General features: G+C 37.2%; 2 protein-coding genes across 2 annotated transcripts in view; one reads left to right on the top strand and one right to left on the bottom strand.

Annotated features, from left to right (window-relative positions):
- The window catches only part of nme7 (NME/NM23 family member 7), a 37,722-nt gene extending 25,645 nt beyond the window's left edge, over positions 1–12,077 (top strand). Inside the window, exons 11-12 of the mRNA XM_048199764.1 lie at positions 10,267–10,374; positions 11,987–12,077. Coding sequence (XP_048055721.1) covers positions 10,267–10,374; positions 11,987–12,019 — 141 coding nt within the window. The 3' untranslated portion in view covers positions 12,020–12,077. The remainder of the gene's footprint in view (positions 1–10,266; positions 10,375–11,986) is intronic.
- Positions 12,078–12,079: 2 nt separating this feature from the next.
- atp1b1a (ATPase Na+/K+ transporting subunit beta 1a) lies at positions 12,080–21,403 on the bottom strand. Its single transcript, XM_048199770.1, has 6 exons — positions 21,182–21,403; positions 17,787–17,915; positions 15,933–16,088; positions 15,458–15,642; positions 15,193–15,276; positions 12,080–13,522 (listed from the first exon to the last, which is right to left on the bottom strand). Exons 1-6 carry the CDS (start codon positions 21,273–21,275, stop codon positions 13,256–13,258), a joined length of 915 nt encoding a protein of 304 aa, XP_048055727.1. The 5' UTR covers positions 21,276–21,403; the 3' UTR covers positions 12,080–13,255.
- Between the last annotated feature and the right edge of the window lie 2,012 nt (positions 21,404–23,415).

Here is a 23,415-nt window from a genome sequence, read left to right as displayed (position 1 = left end):
ATTATGAGAGAGACATCACCCTGTCCAGGCAATCCAACTGAAATATATGAAAACATACTGTAAGGTTTTACGTTGGCCATAAATCAGACTTTAATGCCCCAACTTTGGTCATTTTCATAGTCGTGTCTCATTTTTAGGACAGTCTTACTTCAAGGTCATGGTCAACATAGAGGTATTTTACCAATGTTTTTTTTAAGAATGTGGTTTCTGAACACTATCTTCTGACCTGTTTGTGGTGTAGTATTGCTGTATCCAGGAATGATATCAGTAGTGGAACACTCTGCTCCTCTCCACTACCTTGATCTGTTACAGATCTCTTTATCATGTTGATAGAAGTGTAAAAGCGCAAGGAGATATGTGTGAAGGTAGTGAAAAATTCATCATGGCAGATCCTGTTGGCTTTAAGTTGTAAACTCAAAGTCAATTGATGGGAGATTTTAACTTTCTTGTTCCTTCTTGTTTTGACAGTATTGTTCAGTGTAACCTGATTCTCTGACTCAAGTGTCTGTGTACACAAAGAAACAATGTTTTATCTAGACAAAACTTCCTTGAACAAGGTTGTTTCCAAATGTACATTTTGTTGCATTCTGCTGTGTTATTAGAACAGACAGAGCTCACAAAAGAATGAATTCTCCAGTTTCTGTTAAATACCTGCTGTTATTGTCTGCCTTTCTACATTAATTTACATTCTGTATGTATCTGTTTGAGCTGTTAAGCTCCAAAAGGCTGACTTTTGTTCAAGGTTGTACAGAAGAAATTAGCTATTTGTTTTCGGTGTGAGAACACACCAAGATCCTGTTCACTTAGTTGTGCTTAAGTCTCATATGGTGTCGGAGTTCATGAATAATGTATTGTGCCGACAGATCGTATCAACTGACAAAGTTCAACTGAATGCCTGTCAATGACTGACTGGCTTTCAGCTCCAGGTTCCAAAATACCGTAACTGAACCTCCACTTGGAAACGAAGGTAACTTGTAACATGGTAAACCTATAGAGTGGCAATGTAACGTTCCCGATTTGTCACAGACAATGGAGATAAGATAAAGTATTAGATGTTTGGACACAGTGTTTGCCTACTTCAGACAAGAGCATGTGGTCTCAGAGCATTTTGTGTATCCATGTCCTCCAAATGTATCAAAAGTAAACACAATGGTTTATGGAGGTAGAATTATGTCTTTAATACAGCTCAACAATGTAAGGTCAAGTTTGTGAATTATTTTTTGAGTGCCCTGCGCTCAGTTTTAATAGGATGTTGCTAATCTAGTGTTCTTGTTCTAGTATGGCTCTGTGTCAGTCAAGGACTGTTGCCTGCTACACAGAGAAACAAAGCACAATTGACACTGTTGTCTCACGTGTCTTCTGTACAGTCCTGTTAGATCTGTCTGTGGGAAAAATGACAGACAAACAACATGTTATAGCCTGCAAATAAAGAGCAAAGGCAATTAGTAACAATGAGGTTTTTTTCCAGATTAGAGTATTTGAAAAGGCATGAATCACTCAAGTACAAATAACAGAACATGCTGTGGATGGTTCTCCTACGTTCAAAAGGCTGTTAAAATGGCCATAGTGTTTCTACTGAGAGCAGCTGCATTTAAAAAAATGTTTTGGTTCAAAAGTTTGGATCAAAAGTTCAAAAGTCTGGGGTCAGTAAGATTTTGAAAGTCACTTATGCTCAACCAGGCTGCATTTATTTGTTACAGTAAAAACAGTAATAATGTGGGATGTTAGTACAACTGTTTTTTATTTTAATCTTTTTAAAAATGTAATGTATTCCTGTGATGGCAAAGCTGAATTTTCAGCAGCCATTATTCCAGTTTTCAGTGTCACGTGATCCTTCAGAAGTCATTCTAATATTCTCAAGAAACATTATGTTGAAAACAGTCCAATATTTTTTGGAAACTGTTATACATTTTTTTTTCTCTCTCAGGATACTTTGATGAATATAAAATTCCAAAGAACAGCATTTATTTGAAAATCATTTGTAACATAATAAATATATTTACTTTCACTTTTGATCAATTTAATGCATTCTGCATTCTTCCTCAATAAAAGTATTAATTTTGTAAAAAAAAAACAACAACAACAACAAAAAAACCATTCTTACTGACCACCGACTTTTGAATGATGGTAGTGTGCTTTTAAATAGTCAAATTCCCTTGCACTTATCCTAAATTGTGGTCAAATCGTGCAAAAAAAGCAATATTTTTCAGGCTAGTCTATAGTAAATGTGCATGCATGTGTAAATAAATAAGTGATGCCTCTATGAAAAAAAACTGATCGGCTCTTTTAAATGTAAGGTGGAGCTACTCCCACCATATTGAGTATTATGATTTAACTATTTGTATTTAAATTTGTTTTTGCACAGTTGGGCTGTCTTCTTCCCTTACAATGTCTCTGTTCATAGTTCATTGAACTATTTTATTTCAAAAGATAAACGAAATTTTGATTTTTATGAAAAATAATTTTTGACCTGGCCAGAGAATACATAAAATACTTTCTTCCTGATGGCTGAAAATCTATGCTTATCGTAATGTATATTTTAATTGGAAGTGAAATTTAATTTTTTAAAGATTTATCCTTGATATTTTGTTTCATAAAGAACATTAGTTTCTCATTTGTTCCCATGGCAGAATAATTAGCTCTCTAACAGCATCTGCCCTTGTACATTTCCTGTTGTAAACCAAATTGTTCATCCACAGACTAGGTTATTCAATCAGTCAGGGTTTAATTGTGATCTCAAATAGTGCTCAGTTCTAGCATGTGTCAGTGCTTGAAGTATGTGGGCATAAAGGCAGGGCCGTGGAGACCTGTAGTTACCATGGTGGTGCTCTCTTAGGAGGCTCCAGTGTCGTCCCACAGCATCGATTGCTGCTTAATTAAGGCCCTCTTACATCAGAGTGGCACCAGGAACAGGGAGTGAGTGAGCCATGTGACCAGGACTGAACTGGAACTGCCTCGCACAATCTGCCCGTCATCTGGCACCAAATTAGTTTAGATTTACTCCCTCTATTTTCCTAACATTAAGAGTCTACTTTGGTTTGTTGTTGATCATTTCGCCTGTTAAAAATAGTTCATTAATGACAAAAAATAAAATAGTTTATGTATCACCACACAAACTTTTTTCCTACATTCACTCTAGCGTTCACATCAGCAAAATATCGGCAACATTTTCTGGGCAAAAAGGTCAATTACACAATTACAATTACACAATTGTCAATAGTGTAGAGATGTCTGAAGCACAGCTCACACAAAGGTCGCTTTCAACCCATGAAAAGAAAACAAACATTTAAAGCCAAGGCATTCAGGGTTAAGAAATCTAAAAAGCCTTTATTTACTCATGGCCTAAATGATTTAAAAACAATTCCATATACCAACGTATTGCAGCTAACAAGCCTTCATCAGGCCACTTTCAACCCTAAGCAGCTTTCTGTTGGTCAGTGTGGTGAATTTGAGTGACTAACTTGAACCTGGTGCAAAATTGGTGTGGGGGAATATTTTGCCTTCACATGAAATTCTCAATCGCATGGATTCCTATTGAAATTACTGATTTTGCCAATAAAATTCGCCAAACAACGGTTAATGTGGCCGCACCTTTAGATAAATGGTTACTTTGTTCATTGCCATTTGCCTGATGCTTCTTATTCAAATGACTTCAAGTATGCTAATTACATGGACAATTCCCTTGCCACCACCTGTGGTGAAGTGTTTTGTTCGAGGGTCCATTGGTGAAAGCACAATTGTGATGTCGCTAATTCTCAAGGTCCTACGTCACTCATTTGGGACTAAAGGTTACAATCAATTTTTTCTCAAAGAAGATTTAAATGTGCACAAACCAAACTTTTCCATAGTGTGTCATACCGCTCAGTGAGAAGTGTACCTATTTATGTATACTTTTATATCTGATCAGTTGCTGTAGACAAAATTATCAAGTAGGAGAAAAAGACAAGAACTTGTAGTGATTGGTTGCCTTACAAGCTTGAACTAAAACTTAGTAAATATCTCAGAAAACCCTATGCTGAAAACAAATTGACTTTTATTCTATATTACATGATTTTTAGTATTTTAAACTGCTTTATGTATGTTTAATTACTGTATATTTACACGTGTTGGTAATTTGTCTAGAAAGAGCCATTTTGGCTTGGTTGGGGTTACAAAAGGTCCTCGTAAATGAAAGTGGCTGGAATCTATTGCTAGTTAATTAACATATACCAGGCAGATTAGCACATTGACTCTTTTGATAGCTTTGAAGTGAGAGGCCTTGATGGAGGGGGTGTGAAGAATGAGCCTCATTTAATAAACATGGCTGTTTTTACAGGTAAGAGCCCAGGCTGCATTGATGAAAACTGGAAACTAAAAGATTCAGACCTTGTGATCAGCTTCAGTGTCAACTAAATGTCTGAGATTAAACTAAAAATCTGAAATTCAGAATCTAATGTACACTATAGTTCAAAAGTGTGGGGTTGGTAAAGATGTTTAATGTTTTTGAAAGAAGCCTCTTATGCTCACCAAGGCTGCATTTATTTAATCAAAAATACAGATAAACATTCATTTGATCAAATATACCTTTTAGATGTTATGTTATGCGGTTATGTAGATGTTATGCTGATAAAATAATTTATAATGTAAACATTTATTAAATGATCAAATTAGTGCAAAATGCACAAGCATCTTTTGGACCCAATAGTATGAGCTGCCATTCTAAACAGCAGGCACATACAGGGTTAAATGTGAGGAGTTTAAGTCTGGAACAGTACACTCTGTTAACACAGTCTATGTGCCCAGATTGTATTTCACCCGTTTGACCAATTAAGGCTAGTTTACCCATCTAGTGTGAATCTGTCCCTCTAAAATACAGTTATTTTAGTTCAGTAATTTGTGATGATTGCCAAATACTATTAAATGGCACTGAGTGTCAGATATCCATATACTCAGATGTTAAGTCATGCCACTCTGCTCTAAGACTGGAACGTCTCTCTGAATACAGCCCCATTTTATCAGTAAACAGCGAGAGGAGGGTTTGTGAGGCAACGATTTTTTCGCCTCGGTCTACATAGACAGTAGTGTTACGTCAGTGTGTCCTCTCTGTTGACATTCTCTTTATGTTCTGTGTGGTGGGGTGAGGGACGTTTAGTGTGTATATGCAGTGTGTGGCAGCAGCTCTGTTTAGAATGAGAACACACGCACATTATCAATGCTGACGTCAAACAGCTGCCGTTAGAAATGGATCTCACCAACATGGATATCTCAGTCATGCAAACGTGCTGATTAAAGCAATTTTCCCAAAGGAGTTCCTTGAGACAAAGAGGCAGTGAGAGGCGAAATGGTCTCCCTTATCTTGTTTGTTCCTAATCGTTGCCTGTAGTTTGTGTGTAGCCATTAGTGTTTGGGCTTGGCAGGACTCATTACAGTGACATTAAGCTCAGTAGCTGCAGTTATGGGTAACTAACGCAATTATAGTGAGCCAGCTTTGCCAGGAATTCTCTCAACACTCAAAATGAGCCTCACTGTGAGCATATCTATGTGTCATTTAAATGCACTTTAAAAGTCCAATTCTAGTCAGGCTAAAACAATAATTTGTCTATTTAAAACAAAGTAAATGCTTTAGTCGACTGATTAAAGGTGCCATCGAATTGAAAATTGAATTTACCTCGGCATAGTTGAATAACAAGAGTTCAGTACATGGAAATGACATACAGTGAGTCTCAAACTCCATTGTTTCCTCCTTCTTATATAAATCTCATTTGTTTAAAAGACCTCAGACGAACAGGCGAATCTCAACATAACGCCGACTGTTACGTAACAGTCAGGCTCATTAATATGTACGCCCCCAATATTTGCATATGCCAGCTCATGTTCAAGGCATTACACAAGGGCAACCAGTATTGACGTCTGGGTCTGTGCACAGCTGAATCATCAGACTAGGTAAGCAAGCAAGGACAACAGCGAAAAATGGTAGATGGAGCGATAATAACTGACATGATCCATAATACCATGATATTTTTAGTGATATTTGTAAATTGTCTTCGTTAGCATGTTGCTAATGTACTGTTAAATGTGGTTAAAGTTACCATCGTTTCTTACTGTATTCACGGAGACAAGAGCCGTCGCTATTTTCATTTTTGAACACTTGCAGTCTGTATAATGCAATTAATGCAATTAAAGGGGCCGCAGCCTGAACTGGTGCATTTCTAATTATGCCTTAAAATAGGCAGTTAAAAAAATTAATTTAAAAAAAATGATGGGGAATTTTGAGGTGCAACTTCACAGACACATTCAGGGGACACCTTAGACTTATATTACATCTTGTAAAAAAATGTTCAATGGCACCTTTAAGCTCAGTTAAGATGAATATATACAATACCATTCCAATTTTGGGGTATTTTGAAAGAAATTCCTATTTTTACTCAGCATGGATACATTAAATCAACATGTCGTTTATAATGTTACTAAATATTTATATTTCAAATAAATGCTGTTCTTTCAAGCATTATATTTAACAAAAAATCCTGAAAAGATGTAGCACTGTTTCCACAAAAATATTAAGCAGCATAACTGTTTCAACTTTGATAATAATAAGAATTGTTTTTTTGAGAACCAAATCAGCATATTAGAATGATTTCTGAAGGATCACGTGACACTGAAGACTGGAGTAATGCTGCTGAAAATTTAGCTTTGTATTAAATTAGGAATAAATTACATTTTAAAATACATTTAAATAGAAAAAAAAATATTTTATTAATATTTCTCAATATTGCAATTTTTTTACTGTATTTTGATCAAATACAGTAGCCAAAGAGAGGTGAGCCAAAGGTTTTTTTTTTTCAAGAACATTTAAAAAAATCACACTGACCCCAAACTTTCAAATGGTAGTGTATCCCTCTTTCAAAAAGTATGGTGGCAGTAATCGGACAAAGGTATCGGATGGTAATACCATGGTACTTTGATGTTTACCGTAGTGCTAAACAATGTTTACTGTAGTACTAAATGATAAACTATTCATGTACCTTGGTATATATGTGGAACTTCAAGGTTCTGGGAGTATTACCATGGTACTTTTTAGTACTTTTTTTCTTGGTGTCATACTAGCATCGCATGTTACATTTGACTTTTTGAAGATTTAAACTATTAATTTTTGTTTTGCCATTTTAGACTGTGCCAGTATTGCCTCAGAGATGTGTGTTAGTCATCTGTGTCTAATCAAATGAGGATGTGCCTGTTCTGTATCATCACTATACATTTTAACTGACTTATTAATATGAAACGAGTGAAGCTTGCTATACTAACCATGATATTAGATCTCCGTCTCGTTTTTGTTAATTACAAAGCAGACATCATATCTAGATAAAACCAAAGAATGGATTGCCTTCATGTGCTTTTTCAATGTCGACAAGATAAGGATAATAACTAACCAGCAAAAGTCTCTAAAGCTTAAGAAAGGAAATCATATGTTACAGTGCTGCCTTTATTTGAACCAAAACACTAATTTTGCCTGAGACTTTCTCTCATGAGAATGTGTGGTCGCTTAATACTCCCTTTTTGTTTAAACTGTGTGATCTTCAGCAAGTTCCAGGCCACTGAAATGGAAATCCAGAGATCAAAATGGAAGTGACAAGATGGGTGTGGTTAAGGAAACACAATTTATTTACATTTAGATAACCCACCCCCCATGGGCAGAGATTGGGAGTTAGATTTCCTACTGGTAGAGATTAGCAGAGGACAGTAGAGCCGCCGGGGCTTGTGTCCTCAGGAACATTTCATTTCATCACGTTCCATTTTAGCCTTAGCCAGTTGGCCAGCTGAGCTCTGAATGAAAAGCACATGTGAGTGCGAATTAAAGTCAAGACCTGGTATTAGTCCAACATTCTGCTGAAAGGGCAGTGAAATATAAACTCAAAGTAAACTCAGCCAAGACCCCTTGAACTTCTGTCATGCTGTAATGGCAGGGGAGGAGTATTTGTTTAACATTTGTGCACCTTTGTAAAGGTGATCATATATAATCAATATATATATATATATATATATATATATATATATATATCACTCACATTGTTACACTCAACTACATCAGGCCCATTTTGTTGGTCTTAGTTTTAACTGTGGGACTTTTGTATCTCTTGTATTCCTCTGCTACCGTTTGACTTTTTTTTGCTAGATGACAGCATGCCTAGAATGCTGAGCAGTCTGTTCTTTGCCAGCCTGGTGTTAATGTCAGGTTGAGATGAGCTTGACCAGAGAAAATAACAGCTTGTTGAGTTTCACACAAATAATGTCATAATTCTGGATTGAACCATTTTCATTTGGGAAGCACTGGTATTTAAATTCTGTCCAACACAGATAAACACATAATTATTGTATATTATGGCTCACTCTTCGAAAAAATGTGCAAAAATTGTACCTTATTTACCCCTAAAAGGTTCATAGTAGTACATATTATGTGTACATAGAACAAGTACATAATACTACTCTTAGGTGCTAATATGCACATTTTGATGGTTGATAAGGTTAATTTTTTTCTGACAGTGATAACCGTTAAATAGACAAAAAATCTAAAGTATTTTGTCTATATAAATAAAAAATAAAACACTATAAACTAAAATCAGTCATTCTTGTTTCAAGTGTTAAAAGTGAGGTTAGCCATCACAACGTTATAATGTACAGTACAAAAATGGATATTCATTTCAAGATTTGCTAAAGATGACATTTAACGGTGTCATTAAATTATTATTTGCATGAAACGGAAGTTGCAATCATCTTTTCTTCCCTATTGTGACGTATATCTGAGTGAAATGGCTTCTCAAATAAGAAAAAATGTAGGGCGGGACTTGATGTTGGTCATCGGAAATTAATTGGATCATTGTGGTTTACTATTGCTGTGATCCCATGTGAGTGACAGGTTGTCCTGCCCTCATGCCAGTAAACATGTCATGTGCTCAGATAAATTGTTTAGAATAAATACTGCAATATTCCATAAAAGCAAGAACTGTCAATTTTGATTTCAAACTGAATTTAAGTGAGTGTTAGATGACGACGAAGATAATCTAAATGTAAAAGATAAAGATAATCTAAGTAAGCAATAAGTTACGAGAGGCTGTGCTGTATCGTCAATAAGTCACGGCTGAAGGGCGTTGTTAGGCATGACGCGAAGCGGACCCCTTCAGCCGTGACTTATTCACGATACAGCATTAGCCTTGAGTACCTTATTGCTTTTATAAAACGGTTACCACACAGTACAAATATTAAAGTCAAAAATATGTATCAATGCAACTTTCATGAAGTAAACTTTATGAAGTAAAAAGGCATTCTTTCCACTGGAAAAAATAGTCCCTAATCGTAAACAGCAACAGAAGTTACATTATTACACCATTAGATGACGGCAAAGACTGTCTTTATGAGTGTGTCACTCAGTAGCGAAGACTTTTAAATTGAAAAGACTGAACTGTTGTGAACACAGAACAAGACGCAACTGACAAATGCTTTGACTAGTGCTGTCAGTCATGGGAAAACCCCTTAACTGTTAAAAGGACAAGATATTGCAGTGGACATTTAAACAGATTTTTTATTATGAACATAGGACTGACCTGAAGGAAAATGCTAAATCTGAATGCAGGTAATAAACTTGCTCACTTGATCCCTTTCTCACGATACTCTTCTACATAATACAGTAAGCTAGAATGAACAATATAAATTGAGAACAAACAGTTTACGTTGCTGAGGGTGTTATGTAGTGATGTAGTTCTGTCCACAGAACCGTTGGGTGAAGCGGTCATAGCCGTGTTTTATCGTGAATAAAACAGAGCTGTTGACCAGAATTGTCCATTGATCAGAATCAAGGACAGGAACTAACCGTTTTATAAAAGTAAATATAGTACAAACAATTATAATATCCAAAGATGTTACCAATATATTGATTAAAAATGTTGCTATCATTTTAATGCTAGCCTAAAAATGTCCAATTAAGTTTAAGTTGAAAGTTTAGTTTTGTGTGCCTCTGAAGTGACTGTCATATGTCTGTTTAGGAAGCTGATGTTTGCAGTAATCTGTTTGAGTAACATGAACAAGTGTGAGTAACCTGATGTCCTGGATAGAATGTGATGTTATGTGATATCGCAGCAGCATCAGGCATGAGTAATCATCACATGTGTCATCACCTGTGCTTTTATCCAAATGCTCTACCAAGGGAAACACTGTTCAAAGCATGTGCTCCATTGCTCTAACTGTAACCCATCACAGAGCTGTTGTCATGTTATGTGTTTTGTTTCCATACAGGAAATTGCACGCCACCTTCGGCCCACCACTTTACGAGCGCTCTACGGGAAAAACAAAGTGCAGAATGGCGTTCACTGCACAGACCTACCAGAGGACGGGATTCTTGAGGTGAGCTCATGCAAATCTCATTCAAACACAATGTTACGCAAGAGCCACACAGTCACGTTTTGTCTTCAGCTTCGTTTTACTCACTTTGAGGATGTTTGTTCGCCTTCAAAAATATTTCTGGATCCCACAAATGCTTATGAAGCCCAGAACAAAATGGCATGCAGGTCTCATGACTGTCCGCAGTGGGCCGAGGCAGACCTACAGCCTGTGTCTCACAGGAAGGGAAGCAGGCAGATAGAGTCTGTTTGGTAGAGGGGGAAAAAAGGCTTTGTTATGCCAGGGAGTGGGTTTGGCCCGGTGGACGTCATTGTTGTACACAACTCCTGATCTGTCCAGCCTCCCAGCACAAATGGCCCCTTGTTAATCATTTGCCTGCTGACCGATTCAGCCATGACATTCCAAGAGCTCAGGCCTCACAGAAGCCCAGCACAGACGCCGGTTGCCGTAACAGGCACAATACAGGGAAAGTCAATTGTTTGAAAGTAAAACAAGCTGGTGAGCTGATGCCGAGGCCTGATGAAGTGCTAAAAGTGTGTCGCAGATTAATGCAGGTTTATTTTTTATGAAGGGCGTTATAATTTATTAAATATTCTCATTACGTGTGTCCAAATTCATGTACTTATCCACTATTCTATGCCTGCTAAATGTTGGGACACTTCACGCCCTCAGCTTTTATTACGTAGCAGTGGGTTATCAGACTCCATGTCAAATGTCAAAAAAAACACAGTTTTCAACTAAAAACAGAAAACTTTTTATGTGTTTTGGCTGTTCATTTACATGACAACAGCGTTTTGGGTGCCTGAAAATGCAAATTTTTGAAAACAGGTTTAAAATTTTTTGAAAACTATACAGTTGTCAAATCCGTGTTAACTGCAAAAACGCGAATCTGTGAAAACGGTGACGGCATGCAAATGCGTACTACATGTTTAGTCTATCCACCTTAAGTAAGGTATTTTCTGTGAATGTGTGAGATTTCCTAATAATTAGTCCCTATAGGGAAATGACAAGAAGAATATCAAAGTTGATTAAAATAAGGTGGACAGGCATGCACGTTTGCCGCAAGTGCTCTGTATAAGATTTGCGAATGTGCAGGCGCATAGTCTTTCTTTACAAAGTGATATCTCCAACTACTTGTCTGGAATGCGTAGTACACAATTCTTGTCTGGAATGCGTTTTTAGTTATCTATGCCGATCTGTGTGAACGGGGATAGTTTTGATAACGTCATCTGTTCAAAGAAAAAAACATTTCCGTTTTTAGTACATCATTGTGTAAACATACCCTAAAAAAATAAAGGTTCTTCATTGGCATCTATGGTTCCATGAAGAACCTTTAACATCCGTGGAACCACATTCTACAAAAGGTTCTTTAGATTTTTAAAATGTTTTTCTCACTAAGACAAAACATGGTTCTTTTAAGAACAGTTCATTGAAAGTTTCTTTGGGGAACCATAAAGGGTTCTTCTATGGCATTTCTGCAAAGACTTTCTTTTGGAACCTTTATTTTTAAGAGAGGTAGAGTGCATAGAGGTATTTGGGACACAACTATTGTATTAGTTAGTGTTTACCATTTGGAGGAAGATTGGACTGAACTGTGGGAATTTCTGTTTTGCAGGTCCAGTATTTCTTTAAGATTTTAGATGGGTGAAGCAACTGTGAGAGATGTCCGTCCGGCTGTTATTTAAATAAAGACCACTTTAACAATGCCTCAGTTGTCTGTCCATTTATTTCTTCTTAGGTCTTACCCAGATTTAAATAACATCACAAGAGCAAATGCAACTCTTGACAAGTGTTCTGATGTCCAACAATGACTTTTAAGAACTTTAAACACAAACAAAATATCCTATTACATGGGGTACTGCTTTGCATCTGATAGGTTTCTAACCTTTGACCAGTGACTTTGGTTTTTGGATTCATACATTACACTTTCTCCTTCTGAAAAAAAAATTGTACAACTGCATAAATATAAAATTCTTGAAACCATGAAAATGGCAAAAACATTCATTAGAAAGTAACACCACATCATGTGATGTCTCAGAACAAAAAAAACAAAAAAAATTAAAAGCACTGAGTTGCCATGGTGACCACTGGCCACTTCAGTCCTCCACACTAGACACACAGTTCTACACTTAATAGTAAAGGAAAATAAAAGCCTTACACAGAATTTTCATTAGCCCCAATTTCCCAAATTGCAAGATCAAATAAAAAGTCAAAAGGTGATGTAAAAACATTCCCCACAATCAATGAAAAAAAAAGATGAAAAGAATAAGGGGAAAAAAGGTTTGAACGGAGTGCAGTCACTTACAAACACACACACACAGACCTGGGGAGTTCAGAGCGTACCATGCCAGTATTTTCAGTTAAGTAGACGAATACGCACATTCACACTCAAACTCTCTCTCGTACACACACACACACCTTGGACCGCTAAGTCTTTCTCACATAAGACAACAGAAATTACAACATGGCTTGGAAAGGACCATTGTATGCGACTACTGCACTGCACACTCCATAAAATAGAAAGAGACCACACTAGGCAGAAATACTCAGGGGACAGAAACACTGCTCGCTACATCAGTAGTGGAATTATAATTTACAGTAATAAATGAACGTCCCATGGCTCACGGAATATTCTCATTTACAGTAGAATAAATACTTTGCTATTGCTACTCTTCCTGTAATTTACATTCTAACCCTAGACATGCAGAGAAAGCTAGTGTAAAGCGTACAGATTAAGTGTAGGTCCCGTATGTTATGAAAGTTTGTTCAAGACTAGTTGTCGTTCTTGCTTTTTCCAATTGAATTTGTCCTCGTCTTTGTTTATTCATCTAAATTACTGTGTTTTGAAATGGGCAGAATAAAAGTGCTATTTTCATAGCTATGGTCATGATGAGGGGTTTTTGATGGTGATTTTGATGTCAAAACGTCCCTGAGAACGGTCCTTCTCGCTGTAATCGATGTTCTGTCCGTATACTTTACACTCTATGCGCATGTCGAAATCCCTCGTGATGTTGTGGAACTTGATGGCCACCAGAGGCTGGAGGTATTGGGGCTGTAGCAGCTTGCCGTAGTAAGGATAATACTGAAGGGGGAAACCAGCACCCATCCCGAAGTATTCGACCGGTCCGAGCTTATCGGCTTCCTCTTCTCTCTGTTGACAAGCAATAACTAGTGTTAGATCATTCCCTAGAGCACTATGGCACATTGAGTTTTGCATCACAGTGTACATTTCTTTGCAAAAGGCACGTTCACATCAAGAACCATAACTATACGATACCTAAATTAGCGTCCACACCAATGGATGACAACATTCTCTTTATCATAAGCGTGCACAGTTATGATTTCAACAATTTCGTTCTTCTAATTCATTATCGTTAAAGTTGTAGTGTGGACTTCCTTTTTCTCACAGAATTAGAATGATTATCTAAACTTTATAGTTCTCATTATAGTTGTCTTGGTGTCAAAAATGAAACCTCTGTCATCATTTACTGATCCTCAAGTTGTTCCAAACCTGTATGAATTTCTTTCTTCTCACAAAAGAATAAATATTTTGAAGAAAATGGGTAAACTTATAGTTGATGGGCCACATTAACATCTGTAGTATGGAAAAAAACCACTATGGAAGTCAAGGGGGCCCATCAACTGTTTGGTTACCGACATTCTTCAAAATATCTTTTGTATTCAGCTGAAGAAAGAAATTCATACAGGTTTGGAACAACTTGAGGGTGAGTAAATGATGACAGAATTTTCATTTTTGGGTGAACTATCCCTTTAACACTTGACTGGCAAAAGAGTAGGGATGCACAGATAATGCAATTCTGGCCCATAATTGTCTTAATTATGCTATAGTAGTGGTTAAACGGATCAAGCCCCACGGTTTGGCACGCATGTGATTCACTGATCAATTGCAAGTTTAACCGCAATAAAGTGAAAGGTTATCATTTGCACATGTTTTGTCTTGTCTTTAATTCGGTATCGCACGTCACGCTGTTATCGGTGCGCACGCACACCGAGAGAGAGGCTTGTTTCAGATAGCTTGTGAACACCAAACTGATTTCTCTTTCGCGTCCTCAATGCACTTGGATGGACACATACACGCATTATGTCAGTTAAAATACCCCTCTCAGCAAGTATTCTCGTAAACACGTTTGGTTATGTCTTAAGTGACCGAGGTGAGAATTCGGATGTGTATCTGTTGGATGTGTGCGTGCATGGGGTCTTACTCTTAAAGTGACCGCAACCTATAAATACCTGCTGTTGTGTCATGTAAATCAAACAGCAAAACACAGCTTTAACAAAGATGAATCTATATTAATCATTGTCATTTTACATTTAATTATTACATTTCTGTACACGAAAATTAATACTTTATTTGTAAGTTTGTTGTATTTATCTATGCTTGTAATTGGTGTACAGTATTTGTTCTTTTCTGTTTACTTGCCTTTATTAATGTTTTAGTTAGGCTAGTAGTTTCTGCTATGGTATCAGAGTAGTTAAAGTGGGCTAAGTAATAAATGCAAAGTTACCCCCCACCCTTTTTTCGTGCTGATCCGAAAAATGATCCGATCCATGACTTAATAACCGTGATATGATCCGAACCGTGAGTTTTGTGATCCATTGAACCACTATGCTATAGCCAATATTATAAATGTACGCGTTAGTTGATGTCAAAGGTAATATAAATGTAAAAACCATTAGCATGCACAATAATAATAAAAAAAAATCTCTAAAATCGGACACTAACCAATACGTTGACAATAATGTATTGCATCTCTATACAAGAATGCTATTTTACCAAGATAATTTGTAAGTATTTCTTACCTTGGCTGAGCAGTGGATTGGGATCAGATGGTTCTGAAAGTTAGGGCGGGCTGCCTCAGGGATACTGTCATTGGAAGCTGGAGGCTGAGGAGAGAGATTGGCAATGTGATACAATCCCAATATTAATGTGAATGTTGCCTCAGGCTAACAAAGCACTTGATTTATATATATATATATATATATATATATATATATATATATATATATAATCATGAATAAAATAAAATGCTTTTTTTCTACATCCTGCTACTCTTTGATAACTCACCCGTGGCCTGAAGTTCACAATCCTATTGAGTTTAACGATGAGGCAGGGCTTGCCTTCTCTGAAGCCAAATTGATCATCCGTTTCGCCTGAGCATTCCTTCAGCAAGTTTCTTTTGAAGCGGCAGGCCTTCCTCACACCGTCTGTGCTCTCCAGTTCTCCACGCTCCGTATAGGTTTGAGGTATGTCTGAACATGAAATGCATTAAGGCTTATTAGTGACTACTACAACTGTATTTGCTTGGCATTACTACAACAGTGCACAGACATGCAGGACATGGGTCAAATAAAGCCCCAATTGTCTACCTAAGCAGTGAACTGTTGACTTGTGAATGAAGATCATATGACACAGCTGGGGAGTGATGTAGGAGATCACTTCCTGAACTGAACCCTTTTTAGCTGACCTACTTAATAATAAAGCTAAAAGCTTGGGTTTAGAGACATGTATAGCTCAAAGATGATCATAAAACTTATCGTACCTTTGCAGTCTTCAAATTTGCTGCTGTCCTCCTGCTTTTCGTCGTTGTATGCTTTCAGAAATTCTCCCATATGACTCACATATGCTTCGTAAGTCTCATCTTTACCAATAGTAAAGCTGATCTCTGCTTTATCCGGGCGTGGGGTGTGTGATAAGCCTGTAAAAAAAAAAAGTGGAGAGGTTAAATGTGGCCTGAACACCCGGTGATGAGAACATTTAGAATGAATTTCCCTCCAGCTATCAGAGCAGCGAATGCCTGGTCCATTCATTGACATGGAAGTTTGCTATTCAGATTCCCAGCTTGGCAGTAATTTTCCACCAGCTCGATCGTAAGGCCACAACAGGGTGTGGCGTGAGCGGAGCCAGCAGAGAAGAACAAGCAAACGGAAACCTTATATTGTCTGTAATGCCAATTTCTGTTTTAACAGCTTGGTAATGACCTCCAATGCATGTGCTGCATCCGATGTAAAAGAGGAGCTTCTGGCTTATCGCACATGAGAAAGTCACACAGACATTGTTTAATTCACTTTTAAGACTCCGGTTAGAGCTTGCGAAAGCCTCCCAACCTTCCCCCTCCTCCTCTCCACAACTTCACGTGCTCCTGTCACACAATGGAAACTTTTAGCCCCTAAGAGGGAGGCGGGACTTGAACGCAGGCAGCATGTCATTTCTACGTCCGGCCTTCTTTGCAGCAAATAGCTGCACACCATGGTGATCTCCACTTCATTCCTACTCATGTTGTTTCTTTTTAAACTTTGGCATTCAAGGGCCGCCTCTCTTAAAGGGGAAAGGGCTCTTCTTGGCAAAGGCATTTATGTTCAGGACCTTCACAAATACAGCTAAATGTAATGCCAAGGCAGGAGTGTGCACTATGCAAACATTCACTGGCATGGCTGGTGTGGCAAATGGCTGGCAGTGGAGCAAAGGGCAACCTAACAGGGATTATGGAAACTGCAGTATACAATGCTCTCCACTGTTTCTTTTGCCCATTTTTAGCCTAAGTTCAACTGCAAAACAAGCTTTTTTGTGCAAAACAAGCTTAGCGATAAACCCAGAGCCAGTATGTTTAAGCGCACAAATACTGATAACATCAACCTCGGCTGAAATACAACAAGACATACCAGTTCAAAGACATGCGAAGTGTGTGGATGAGGTACAACAATGCTGTTAGAACCCAAACGGGAAGCCTCGTCAGTCTGGCCGGGAGTGTGAAGGTCAAAATGGCTTTCTGTGTGTGTCTCTCCTTCTACTCCCTCACACTCCTACCACTCCACCCGCTCACTCCGAGGTCAGGCAGACCTTTAGGGCCGCCGAAATGTCAGGGTTTACAGAAACAAAATTAACTTCCAGCATTATGGAACAGTTTGAGTGTGTGTAAATGAGAATATCCCAAAAACAGTTTGTTTTTTTCCATTTTTCCATATCAATGGCAAAGAATAACATGTAATGTTCCTGCTGGCTCAATTACTTTTAATAGCCTGTGACAGCAAGGCCTCTTGAAAATCTTGTCAACCAGGTGACAAACAAATCTCTGAGTTTAAAGTGATTCAAAAGCTTCTGGCATTTCACTTTAAAACACACTGTTAAGATTTACACTAAAACTGACATAAAAACACCTTTCAAATAGTGTACGAAAACACTAAAGTGACCACTTCTATGTTAGTCAAAATCATCAACTACACAACAGTCGCATATGGTACTTATCAAAAATCGTGCCAGTCAAAACAACTATTAGCGTTAAAGTACAAATAGTTCATTCTGTATATCTTCAGTTTGGTGATTCATTCACAGAACCCAACTTCTGAACACTTTTGGGCATGTAATATCTTCAGCATCAACCAATCTGGTTTGTTACCTGGGGGTGCAACCCTGTCCTGGTATGTGGGTTTGTAGTTGCTGAGAGTCAGGAGCATGGCCTGTATGGTGCCAATGAAAATTCCAGCCAAGCAGCCATAGAAGATAACGTAGAAGGAGAAGATTTTGACTGCAAAGAAAAATATATAGCATGAAATCAATGGGATGTTTTAGAACACATATAAAATTACATTCAGTTTCCACAAACACAAAACCAAATGGTCTCAAACATAAACAGTGTTTAAAATGGAAATGAGCATTCAACACATCCATGCCAACTCATCCATGCACACGTTTCTTTTTCTTTTTTTTTTTGACTGTCATTTTTAATCAAAATGCCATAACTCAATCTTCCGGTGAAATGCTAGACGCCTTTTGTACAATCCACTGGAAGCTCACATTCAGATCTGCATCCATCCAATTAGCAACTACAATAATTTCACTCTGATGTACATTCGGAAAATAAGATCTGACGCTACTTCCATTTCATCCCGACTTTAAAGCGCCAAAACAAAACTATAGAAGCTTGTTTAATTGTGAATTTTTATCTAAAAATGTAGACTTTTTTTCCATCTCAGTCTAAGTCTTGACTTTTTTCCTCTGAATTTTGAGTTTATATCTTGCAATTCTTACTTTATAACTCAAAATTGTGAGTTTATATCATTGGTTACCCTAAGCCTTCACTAAAACAAGTAATTATGTAACGACAATACATTTTCTTTTCACAGTCTTCAGTTATAGTATTTTTCTCAGAGTTCTGAGTTAATGTCTTCAGTTCGGACTTCATAACTCGCAATTGCTTGTTTATATCTCACAATTATGAGAAAAAAAGTCAGAATTGCGAGATATAAACTCACAATTGCAAGAAAAATGAGAAATAAAAAGTCGTAATTACCTTTTTTTATTTTTTATTATGCGGTGGAATCAAGTTAAACGGTATCTAAACTAGTTAGAATAAAGATAAACAAAACCCCTGTCAACTGTCTTCTGAGATAAGTGACTTGTGAAAATCTAAATTAAAATGATATATTATAATTGACAATTCTTTTATAAAATATTTATCTGATTACGCACTGATTGAGTCTTTAATTCAGTTTTACTGATCATAAAAAACTATATAATTCCAAAAATATTTAACATACCAACACGAACATGCCACAAATGTTAGTCTTAGGCCCTTATAATTTTCCAAAACTGAGGAAGGCGGCTGCCTTCTAACTATTTTATGCAAAGTTGCCAATAATCATGAAACAACCCAAACTTCCCTGTCTAAAGTAAAAGCGATAACAAAACTCCCAGAGCTCACATGTGCCCGTGTGACGCAACAACAGTATGACATTCCTGTCTGTCAGATACTGTGCCAGTCTGTGGGCTTCATTGAAAGCGCTTCCCAACAACCACTTCAAACCAGTCGCCACCAAACACAAGGGTCGGTTTGTGTGTGTGTGTGTGTGTGGATGATGATGGGGTTATACTTCCTTTCCTTCAGCCCTGGCACTAAAACTTTGCCGCCTCTTAAATCTACAGGAAGCACATTCAAGTTTGAATACAGTCCCATAAACAATAGGTTCACGTGTTGTACTCTCAGTGTGGGCAGAGAAAGAAGCTTTTCCCTGAGGGTAGGAATAATAGGATGTCTGTTTTTAAACTTCTGTGATGTTTTAAAAACGTAATAAACCCACATACACAAAGACTAAGAGTAAGAGTATCACATGCCAGCAGTGAAATCAACGCGTCTATTGGCTGTTAACCATGTCCTTCAGTCTCTCACACTTCTCATTGGTTTCCCTAAAAGGCTTCACTAAAACAAGTAATGATGTAACAATACATTTTCTTTACATCTTCAGTTACAATATTTTGCGGGCAGCAACCTGAGTGAAATAATAAAATGGACCGACTTTACATAAACAATTATCGGCAAAAGAGACTGAAAGATGTTAAAACTCCTCTCTTTTAATGATATGAGCTTTAATGAAATCATATGCGTCAGTGAAAATGCTTCCTCTACCGCTAGCATCCCCTCGTACGGATTGTTTGGATAGCGTTTTCCAAATTTATCAAACTAAACAAACTATAAATACTCGTTCATTTAAAGTCGACGGTTTTACTAAACTTTTCGCAGACATTACTATTCATTTTCAAATTAAACTTCTAGCACACAGAGAAGAGCCTAGCTGGCTAAGCTACATGTGACTGACTCCCACATGTGTCAGACTCAAACCTGTGTTTCATCTTTCCATCCGTTTCACATGTTTTAAACAACTGTTCTTTTAAAATATGAAAAGCATTTTGTTATAACGCGTTGTTACTGGATAATGTATCTTTTTAATAGCAGGCATTGGAAAGTGCAGCAAATACACACACACACACACACACACACACACACACACAGAAGTCGATCTTCTATCAGGAGGGCAGCGATAAACACAAATGTTAACAACTGATAAAACTTTCAGCTAGTCTCCCGCTTTATTAAAATGACAAACTCAGCTGATATATATTTACAAAGAAAGCAGGTACAAAGCAGTATTAAATAAGCAATTATTCCTACATTATTACTAACTGTAGGCCATAAACTAGACATGCCAAATTACTTTGAGTCACCTTGACGAAAGAAAATAGTTAGTCACCAGCACAAACACGATCATGTCATTACAGGCTCTTCACTGTACAAAACAAAAGTTTCCATCCATGCCACAATAATTTCTGCTCGATTTGTTGATGTTTGAACTCGATTTTCTTAGTGGTTTATATTAGTAAAATGCAATTTGAAACCAATTTGATGCTAACAAAGTTAAATTTCTATTTTAGTGGTTGGAAAATAGCAAACTGTCCTTCAACGACAGCTATGCTGACCATTTCAGATGTAACGTTAGCTGAATGACATCTTTCCTAAACAGTAATAACATCCGTATAACGACCTTCAAAATAACCTTTTTTCTTTTCAGACACCCCAGCATGGACCTAAACTTTAACATTTATTTAAACAATGTATCAGTTATAAAAACATTTTGTGTAAAGCACTGTTTTCCTCTTTTTTCCATTCAGTCAATGCCATTTCACCACCTTGTGGCTCACTGCGCACATTATTCATTGATCAGTCCTTCATGACTATAACTCGATTCTTTCGGCTCACTCTATTCACTACAGCTGTTTATATGCTTAATTTTTACGAATATCTCTAATATGATAATTAGGCGCCATTGCGCGGCGTTTTTTTTTTCCATTTGAAAACGAAAGTCACGACACGGTCAAATCAAACAGGTGTTGGGCTTTTCCAAAGTCAGGAAACACACTTTAGCCTTTTCTCCTGTCTTTAACTTTTGAACGTATGGATATTAAAAACTAGTTTAATCCAAGAGAAGAAGCACTGATAGAACAATCGTGAACACTTACACCAACTGCCGCCTGTGCGTCCTAAAAATTCCTTCTTGTCGGAATTCCAGATAAAGCTCTTCCATCCACCATCACCATCTTTATTTGCAGACATTTTCGGTATGTAGTTCCCTTTTTGGTGGTGTTTAAAGCGGGCCTTATGGACTTTACTGCGATGTTATCCCCTTCCTAAATGTTGTAAAAAAGGACAAAGTCGTACCCGGTACCTTTGGTTGTACCCACTCAATATATAGTCGAGGCTTGACTCCGCCCATCGGCTCTTTTAATAAGTTACCTTCAAAAGAGGGAGGGCAGATTTCGGCCAATCACAGGCCGTCTTGGTTTTGCGTAACAACTCGTAAACGGGGGAGGAATTTATGCTCGCTTGAGCGGTTCAGTGCTGTTTCTTTCAAACTCTAAACTGTGTTCTTTGCCCAAAATTATAGATTATTTCCCCCCTTGAGCTCATAAATTAATGTCATACGCAAACCCACCGGTATATTTTGATTGTTTGAACGACAATAAAGTACCACGGTGCTTTTTTGGATATGCAGGCCTGCCATTGTACTGTAAGGTTTTTATGGGCTTGTAACGTGTTATTCTTGGAAGTATCTTAGAGTACCATATAAACACCATGGTACATTACTTATTATCTGAATACCATAGTACTGCCATCTTGTATCATCGCTGTACCATGGTACTGCCAAAGTACTTTTTAAAAGGGGATAGAGCGTAGTAGCAGATCAACTGATCATAAAACAATTTAAGTGGTCATATAATCATTTTAATCATATCATTTAATCAAGTGACATTTATGAAAGTACAGATGGCGCTATGATACAAAGCACATTTTCTTCTCTTTGTAGGTCCTCATTACAGAGATAAAATGTGTATGTATTGTGTGTGTCTGTCGTTAAGGGGAGGAAACATTTTCCCAGTGACCTGTTGTGGAATACTCAAGTTCAAGTATGTGATCTGTGCTTCATTCAAGGTCATTTGTAGGAGGCAGCAGAAGATTGAGGTGAACCCACCTACACCAGGCCTATACACATGCACTGAGCCATACTTTCAGTCTCTCATTTGGGTATTTGAGAATATATGTCTTTTCACTTATTTTTCTTTCTCATAAACTATAGACAAGCTCTTACAAGTGTAACAAGTACAGGTATTAGTTCCTGCACACTGGGATTACTGGTCCTTTCTTTGAGTTTGGGGGTCTGTTTGATCCCTGAGCTCCATACATTACAGTTGCATTTAATTAATCAGTTAAATGTAATGTGTTTGGCACTTCAGTAATACAAGAATGTGATGTTAAAACAGTGTATACTTAAACTGATGCATCTCTTAATAAATCTTAATAAATGGCTGCATGCATTGTTGTTGTGGGTGTGGAGCTTCAGACATGTGCACACAGGTGCTTCCACTAGGCCAATTATGACCTCAGTATGTCTTTTGAAGCCCAAAGTACTTTCATTGAGAAAAGAATGAATGCATTATCAATGAATCCGTATTATAGCGGTAAACGTTGTGAATGATCTAAAATGATAAAATTGGTAACGCTTTTTTATTAAAAATGTTAGGTACAATGTACTTCATGTTGCATTGCAAAACTCTTTTGCTGCTATTGAGGTGGGATACGAGAATGGTTAGGGACAAGTTTGGTGGTATGGTTTGGTTTAAGAGGTAAGGGAAGGGTCAATAGTGTAATTATAGGTGTAATTACAAAAAAAAAAATAATTAAAGAAAATTAAAAATTAATTAATTACATGCAGGGATTTTTAAAATACAAGTATAATGTAAAAACATGTACACAATAAGTGCATTGTATCAAATTATAATTTAAATGTTAGTACAAAGTTAAAGACACTTAATATAAAGTGAGGCCTAAAATCCTTACTTTTATACAAGCATATATTTGTCATTTTAAAGGGATAGTTCACAAAACCTGTCAACATATACATTTTTTGCATTTCTTTCTTCTGTGTAACACAAAAGAAGATATTTGAAGAATGTTTCAACTGTTTTTTCTGTACAATTAAAGTAAATGGGGTCCAAAACAACACTGGATGCCATTGACTCCCCCCAAAAACATACTTTATTGACTTGCAAGGTTTGGAATGACATGAGTAAACTATGCAAAAGTTTATATGTGAGAAGATCATTTACATGACATAAACATCAACACATTTCTGTCCCGCACAAGTCCTGCTGAGGCAAAGGCTTTGTATTTACATAGGTCAGGCTATTGGCAAGTC

Source organism: Megalobrama amblycephala, linkage group LG8 (assembly GCF_018812025.1).
Source record: "Megalobrama amblycephala isolate DHTTF-2021 linkage group LG8, ASM1881202v1, whole genome shotgun sequence".
In the NCBI taxonomy this organism is placed as follows: Eukaryota; Metazoa; Chordata; class Actinopteri; order Cypriniformes; family Xenocyprididae; genus Megalobrama; species Megalobrama amblycephala.
Note: the sequence above shows the minus strand (reverse complement) of the source record. Positions and strands in the feature narration are given on the sequence as shown.